Source organism: Acartia tonsa, chromosome 8, assembly GCF_053477335.1.
Source record: "Acartia tonsa isolate MP-2025a chromosome 8, ASM5347733v1, whole genome shotgun sequence".
Taxonomy (NCBI): domain Eukaryota; kingdom Metazoa; phylum Arthropoda; class Copepoda; order Calanoida; family Acartiidae; genus Acartia; species Acartia tonsa.
Window position 1 is genome coordinate 5686564 of NC_137267.1, and position 8521 is coordinate 5695084.

General features: G+C 30.7%; 1 protein-coding gene and 1 long non-coding RNA gene across 3 annotated transcripts; both read right to left on the minus strand.

Moving 5' to 3' along the window:
* Positions 1–276: 276 nt before the first annotated feature.
* On the minus strand, positions 277–3345 carry LOC145325379 (uncharacterized). 2 transcript variants are annotated; one of them, XR_013881459.1, is made up of 5 exons: positions 3233–3345; positions 2778–2856; positions 1759–1861; positions 872–958; positions 277–437 (listed from the first exon to the last, which is right to left on the minus strand). It is a non-coding gene; the product is annotated as an uncharacterized LOC145325379 (long non-coding RNA). The 2 variants fall into 2 exon arrangements; XR_013881460.1 differs by lacking the exons at positions 2778–2856; positions 3233–3345 and having other exon boundaries at positions 1759–1904.
* A 522-nt stretch (positions 3346–3867) lies between these two features.
* Positions 3868–7334, minus strand: LOC145325613 (uncharacterized). Its single transcript, XM_080168576.1, has 6 exons — positions 7225–7334; positions 6814–6883; positions 5960–6054; positions 5158–5253; positions 4555–4717; positions 3868–3961 (listed from the first exon to the last, which is right to left on the minus strand). Exons 1-6 carry the CDS (start codon positions 7313–7315, stop codon positions 3868–3870), a joined length of 609 nt encoding a protein of 202 aa, XP_080024702.1. The 5' UTR covers positions 7316–7334.
* Between the last annotated feature and the right edge of the window lie 1187 nt (positions 7335–8521).

Genomic DNA, 8521 nt, shown 5'->3' on the forward strand with positions numbered 1-8521 from the left:
TATGCCTTGCAAACTATTCTTTAAAGCTGTATATTTTAATGTTTTTAGTATTTAGTAAACTTTTGTTAAATAAACTTGTAAATACTTGAAACTACTGTGTTTGTGACTTAAGTAGTGGAGCAGCTCCATGACTGTTATTGTCTGTAAGTAAGAGTGAAACTATTCTACAATTTGCACTTGATAGCCTAGTTTACATAGGTCTTGCACCGCACACTAAATTATGTTGATTTAAAATACTTCCTTTTAAAATACAGATAAATTAAGACTTAATCTATTAATCTGTTATTATTGAATTTCTAACTTTTTTTGTACAGTGATTTAATTTGAAGTGTAGCAATGATAAAGAAATCATAAATAGCCAGAGCTGAAAGTCCAATCCACAGACCCAGGGATGATCCTATCTCAACAGTCAGGCTAAATCCATCATATGAACTAACCTAAAATAATCATGTATCACAAGATTTAGAAGCCTACTCCTGTCCTGGATAAAATTTATTTATTTTTTGAAAACAACATACACATAACTTTGTCACTAATTCTAAAATATTCTCTCAAAGAACCGGAGTGAAGAATGACTTTTAGACTTTTAAAATTAGCAACATTAGCCAGGGAGGGAGGGGACATTGAGCTGTTTATTATACTAGTCCCCAAAGTCTTATAATAATGTTTTCTCAACATACTTGGAGACTTTTATTGAATATTGATTCGTTGGTGTTTAGTTGGGTGTTCAAACATTTCAACTATTATTTATAATCTACAGAAGGGGTTATTTTGTGTGACATCATTAGGATGTACATCAATTAATCAACTATTGTCTTATCTCTTTAGATCCCTGACTTGCAAAGTTGCACTAGTAAAACTTGCACTTTACCTCCTCCTCATACTGAACTTTATCCTGGAATTCAAGCATGATGAAACTATGACTGGTGTGCACTTTTTCATCAGATCTCTTTTTTACCTGGATACAAAAGGGAAAATTTAGACAAGGAACAAGGATGACATCATCTATAAAAGCAAAGCTCTGAAACGGTAGGACAAAAGGGCATTAACACTTGTAGAGTGTCAGAATAATCAGAATATAAATGTTTAAGAGTCGTAGCAAAATTGTAAGTAAATTTGTTGAAAAATTGCTTGATGCAGGATAATGATCATACTTACATTTTTAGGACTTGATTATAGAGTTACTTTGCTTATAATATTGTACTTTGTTGTACCAGGAGTCAGTATACCAAATATCAGATCAATCGGATAATTAGATCATATAACAATTTGTTGTTAAAAAGTGAAAAAATCAACATGTTGAAAATGGATGTACGGACATTATAGAGTTGCTACGCTTTCTTAAATTGTACCTAACTACTACAAGAATCACCATGCAAAGTTTGGAATCGATAGGACAATTCCAACCTGTTTAAATCAACGAAAAGAGCTAACTATCCATGTGACGGACCAACCCTAATTATAGAAAAGCTTCACAGTTTCTGTAATCTACTATAAATTTAATAAATGTATCATTTCAATGATAATTGATTAATTTGTAGTTACCAAATTAAGATCTACATTATTGTGATGTTAGTTACTTAGAAATTAGGGAATTTTTTGTTTGTTTGTAATACCATAACCAATAACAAAACAATAATTTATCTAACCTAACCTATCCTAACCTAAAATAACCTATCAGTAGCTATGGTGAAAATACAGCAAAATCCGCTACTTTGTTAACTTTCCATGATCCGATATTTCTGTTTGAATTCTTACTTCATAATATGTTTATGTGCAGTGGGGTTTACAAGTTTGTCCTTCTAACTCTACATCCCCCATATACATGGTGTCCTCATATAATTTCCAAATCAGATCATCCCTGACAAAATAATAGTTATATCTCGCATTGTATTATAAACAGCTATCCGCGGATATAAAATGCACAATTATAGGATTAAGTTTTTTAAGAAGGAACAGGCTAAAAAACTAGTTTTTATCTTATGGTTGTAAATTTTTATATTCATAGAAAAGTAATTATTATAATTATATGATGCTAGACATAGTTTTTTCGTATGGATGAGAACCATTTCTAATAAACCAGAATAGAATAGAAGAGATTATGGGGATAGTTTAAAAGGTGTTACATGCCACTCCTACTCTTCCCTTTATTATATTAGCTTAACCAAGACATAAGCATGATTGATGTCAGCTTACTATCATGGAATGGTAGAGATATCAATAATTAATAATATTAATAATAGTATCTGATGCTGCTACATCAGGCACATGACATCAATAGTAAGAGTAGGGAGGGCCAAAAAACAAGTGCAACACATTATGATTAACACCATTTAAAGACAAAGTTTGTGCAATAAATATGTTGGTTATCTTTTAGATGTTGCTTAGATATGAAAACCATATGATAATATTTATATGATTTAAGGTTCAATGAATGTCATGTAATAAAAAACCAAACCTCACCCCTGAAAAGTAATAATTTATAATAAGCTTCTGAAGGAGCCAAAGAGCTATAGAAATGGTTTCTTGTTTTGATACAAAAAAAACTTCAGACTAAGACATATTTATGATTTTTAACCTTTCCCTTCAGGTCAAAATTTTTGAACAGCAGTCATTTATTTTATATTTTAAAATCTAAGCTACATAGATGGACATATTTTTTATATGTTGAAACAAATTAGACAAATGATTCTAACTTGAACTAATTTATGATCTTAGCTTTCCATTTATGTAAGGGCCAACCTAAAATATAGAAAATATTAAAAAAAACACATGACCTTGTTTTATTTCTGTCAATTGTTGTGCAGATTTTGTAGTCTCTATTAAGTTTTGTTTCCATCCATGGGGGTATACATCCTGGTCAGTATCATTTATTTATAATAAAGTTTATTAATATCCAATTTTTTTTTTAGATATTTTGTATTATCAGGCAGGTTTTATCTAAAGGTAAAGGTAAGGAAACAAATCCAAGAAAAAGTAGAAAAGTTGAACTTACAAGTTTATCTTATTTTAATTTACTAGATAAAGAATATGTGGATATATGCTGGGAGAAACATTCTATTGTGTATGTGATAATCTCTATATTCATGTATTCTACATCAATTTTTATTAAATTCCCATGATTTGGTTTGGGGATTTTCTATTTCTGGAAAATTGAGAATTCAAATATATATAAAATATTTTTCCTCTTTAAACAAAAAAATACCAAAAAATTATTTAAGAAATGTTTTACCTAGAACTTTTGTAAGTTTATCAGTGACAACTTTTTCAATGCAGTCTGCATAATCGGTTGAAGATTCATAATTTACACATCCAGTCTTTTCAGGTCTTCTTTTTATTATACTATAAGAAAATACTGAAATAAATTTTTTTATTGCAGGATTTCAAATTGACAATATACTAAGAAAAAAATATTTTTTAATTATGAATATTATTGTAAATCATGATAATTATAATTGAGAATGTAAACTGAATATACTTACCTGGATTCAATTGCATAATATGAATAGTCATTTAACCAATGTGGACTGGGATATATTATTTTTTATTCTAATTACTCTTCAAATGCAACTCCCCTCAGTCACATCTGTAGTAAGGCTTTTTTGTATAGATTGACATATATTGTATTGTAGCTACTGATCATTATATTTTCACAGTAGCTTTTAATAGGATATTTTAGGTTAGGTAGATGGTAATGATTGCCAGCAGTGTTAGGAAATATGCCCTGCTGGGTTAGAGCCCCCCTGCAGGTGCAAGAAAGAGGAGAAAAGTCAAGAAAATAAACCCCAATAATTTGATTACTTTCCATAATCTGGAGCAACTCCTGAATTATAAATATATTTCTGTCCATTAAAGAGTATTAAAGATCTAGATCAAAGGTTGGATTAAAAAATTCCTGTAAGGGACAGTGCAGAATTGTTCTCCTCTCATTGCATTGTTGTTTATTCTGTAGTGGCTCATTCTAAACATATAGAAAGACATCAAATTGATAAATGTAAATTTATAAATGATACAATTTATTTTGAAAATAGACTTTTGGAACAGAGAACATTAGGCTTTTATCTGTATTCTAGTGGGCAGTGTTTTGGAGCCGGAGCCGGGAGTCGTGGAGCGGCCATATTTTGCTGGAGTCAGAGCCAGAGCTGGAGCCGTATTTTTGTTTAATAACGGCTCCGGCTCCGGACTAGATAAATAAAGAGATTTTTTATAAATTATAATTTGGTAACTCTGTTTTTTTCATGTGCAAATGCCCCATTTAAGTTTTTCAAGTCCATTATTATCAAAAATTGAACTTTTAAAACCTTCAAAAGTCAAAAATAGACTTGGAAGAAAAAAATATGTCAAGATTTTCTTGATTTTAGGTCGGAGCCAGAGCTGGAGCTGGAGCCGTATCATCACATAAAGCCGCACCAAAATCAAATGGCTCTGCCACGCTTCTAGTGGGGTTTAGATTTTGCAGATGTTTGAAAATTATTGGATTTTCATACATTGAGATCTGAACTACATGTATTAATTAATTTACTAATCCTCGTTCTTTTATTGAAAAGAAAATACCTGTAAGGATCCACAAAGTAAAAACAGACTCCCTTCATGCTCATGAGAGTAATTCTCTTGGATGTGAAATTAACTTCCAGCTCTCCACACTCCAGCTTGTTGTGAAGAATATTCAGCTTTTTTATATTCATTTCCGCACTCAACCAGTCAAAATATTCACCAACTAGAGCAAATATAAATAGATCAGTTTGTTGAATTAGTCAATTTAGGTATATGTAATAGTTTCCTGTGAACAACCAACCAACAAACCATAGACAGAACCTTACCTGAATATTTTAATTGCATAAAATAAAATGTAATTTTTCATTCAGTAAATGTATAAGTATAGATGTATATTCCAGAAAACTAGCTCGTTCCAATAGCAAGGATGCTTTTGCTAGCAGTTGAAAATTATTTATATTAAAATTTGCTTTCTTGGGTAATGTTCATTGTTTTGGTTAGTTTTTACTATTGTCATGAAGAGCAGCAAAAACATTTAAGTTCACATTTTGCTTTGCCCGAAATTTTGCTTTACCTGCTATTAGCTGACCCAATACAAAGTTGGTACAGGGTCTTTGCCTTTTATTGAAGTTAAATGTAGCTGACTTTAAAATATGAACTAACCTGAGGCATATTTAGGATTATCCTTAACTTTTCTTTTGACGTCATCCCAAGTCTCATTGTCATATTTACTTGTCCAAGAAAGTATCTTGTCATTGCCTATTAAGGTAATAAAATAAGAATTTAAAGCTTAACTAGGGAATTGGCAGTTAAAGGAAGCCTTCAGAAAATACACCACTTTAATTACAGAAAGACTGCCACAAGTAGACCTAATAACTCAAATTTGAAGCCTCCAACTTCAATAACAAAAATTCTTAGTCAATGTAATTATTTAATAATTCACTTTGTATTAAAGATTTGTGTTTGAATTAGATCCTGCTTCTATTACCGGTACAGAAATGTTAACAGAAATTAAACCAAATTTTTAAAGCGTTTTATTGCCCAAAATAAGCTAAAAACATTGCTTCTTGGTTGTGTAATTTGATATTAAAATTTGCGATATGAGTGCTGGAAAAATTTCAAAGATTCCCTAAAATTTCATTTTAAGATGCCTATAGCCTTTTTTGTAATTGAAGCTAAAGGCTTCAAATTTGGGTCTATTTGTGGCAGCCTTTAAGAATTTAGAGAATAGTTTGTTCAAATTAGTAGATAATAAAATATTTTGCAGTATCAATTCAAAACCGATTAATATCAGGTGGATAAGTACCAATTCTCAGCCACACTAAAAAATCATATATCGTATTGTGTTAATATTAAAACCAGTTTTGTTAGCATTTTGGGATTAACAAAACTGGTTTCTTTTTGTTCTAACATTTTTTTTACCTGCGAAAAGCTGTTTATGGTATATTATGATAAATAACTGTACCTGTAATTTGGCCTAGAATGACCATAACAGGATACATATATCCCATGTCAACCATAGCATCACTGTATATTATCTCTTTCTGGCAGACAATAATCCTAAAAAAATTATAATTGAATATAACCTGGATAACCTCTACAGGATTGGATACACTTTTAGTTGTTATTTTTGGTGCATCTCTGAACCAATCTTGAAGTGCATGATTACGCATCTAGGCCCACCCCTTTTACCCTCATTTTCAATTTTTTTCAAAATAAGGGAGGGGGGTCTGTACTTGATTTAGCATTTGCAGGAGAAATCATTAGATACTTGCAGAGACGCTGCCATAAATCATTATAAACACTATTTGCATGACTTGATTGAATCACAAATTTACCTTATTTACAGGACATTACTTATATTACAGAGCAGAATGGATAAAATAAATAAAAAATGATGAAAAAGAAGGTCATGTAATTCTGTATAGTTGGGTGTTGGATTGTAGTCAAATGCTGTTATATAGTCAAAAATGTTCTTAATTATAACTAAATGTGCACATATATATGAAATGTCTATCATTAAGAACAGTTTACCTTAATATCACTTTTGACTACAACCTAACACCCAACTTTGAATGAAGCAAAAACGAATTGAAATGAAAAAAGAAAGAGAAGATACAAAGTAAAAAAACTTATTTTAGAATCAGCCAATGTCACCTTACTTTTTTATTCTCCTTGATGAGTCTCTGAGAGAAAGAGAGGAGTGATGAGGGTAGAGACATAGGGAGGGGGGGGGGGTAGAAAAGAATAGAGAACATTTCAGGCAAAAGGACACAAACACTTATAAAGTGGCTATGCTACTAATAACATTAAGAATACCTAGGTCTAGTTTGTTCAGAAGCCTCAATGGTTGAAGTTATAACTATTGTAGGAGATTCATAGTATTTGACTAAAATAAAATTAGTTTTAGAAATATTAGTTGCTTGACAAATAATAGTCACAGAAGTTCTAGTAAACTAAACAGAAAATTTGATTTGTAAGTTTATAAAGCTTTACTTTTTAGTTTAGCTTCTAAGGTTTTATTTGATCTTTCCATGACAAAAATTTAGATGGTGTCCTATTGTCATTCATTTAATTAAAAAAAAGTAAATTAATGGTATATTATCTTGTAAAAAAAATCATAGAACACTAATAAACTTCATGAAAAATCAGTTCAGTTGTTTGTAACACACAAATAAGACATCAAACTATGAACTTTAGTATAATATATTAATACTTAAAACTACTTACATATAGCAACCAGAGTTTGGTATACAAATAGACCAACAAAAAAGAGAATGAGAAAAATTCTGAGGAACTTGTTTACTTGCTTCATATGCATTATTGCTCTGGATTTTGTTAGCTCTGCAATGAATTAAATGTTTACCTCATTATTCCCCAATATATGTCAGTTATGAGAGGCAAATTTTAAATAAAATAGAATAGGTATATATCGCATTGTATTTTAAACAGCTTTCCATGGATTTAAAAATATCCAATCATAAGATTCAAACCTGTTTTGTTAGCCCTGAGATGCCGAGGTCATGGGCTACTAAACTGGTTTTAATATTATGATTGTAAATTTTTATATTCATATGAACCTGGATATAATACAATACAATACATGATTTTTTAGTGTGGCAAAGAACCGGTTTCTTATCCACTGCATATTGACCCGTTTTGAAGCCATGCTGGAAATGAATTTGTCGCTGACTTTAAAATTATTTCGTCCAAAAACAAAAACTATGCGAATTGTCTGGAACTCTTTATTTTACTGTGTCCATTATAATCTGACCATTCAAATATATACAAATATGTACTTGTACAATTTGATAGTGCACTTAAATATTTGACCATAAATATGATTTATAAAGTGACAATACCATCATATTTAAAAAAGGGATCAAAAGGAATACTACAATGCAATGGCTGATAAATAAATTAACATCCCCCATGTTTTTTTCTTAAGTTTTTCCCTTGAATACTGGATGTCTATTTATAAGGACATTATTTAAGGTGATTCAGCAAGTTTGGGACCAAAACTCAAAAAACCTTTAATGCACTTTACTCCTGCAATCCACCCACCTTGCCCGCAGGGGTCAGTCCCGACTTGCTGAATCATCTTAAATAATGTCTTTGTGTAAAGATACAGTGTATTCAAGGGAAAAACTTAAGAAAAAAAACAATTAAAGGTAAGTTTTTACATCAAAATAGACCAAAAAAGGCCTAAATAACCCATTTTCGCCCATTTCCGCAGTTTTTTTTTTACCTAACCTAACCTTAAAATAAAAAAAATGATTTTTTTGCCATTTAGATGTAGTACCTATAGGACTAGGCTTATGAATCAAGTTTCAAGAATCTAGCTTAATATTTAGACCATTTTGCTCACTGTTTAAGTTTAGATAATAATACAATACCCCCCCCCCCCCTCAATTTAACAACAACTCAACACTGAACTTTACGGAATTACGCAAGAAAATGACCCTCTTTGCAGGCGCTAAACCCTAATTAGGATACTAACTTTATTTACAAAACCTTAGCCTAATGA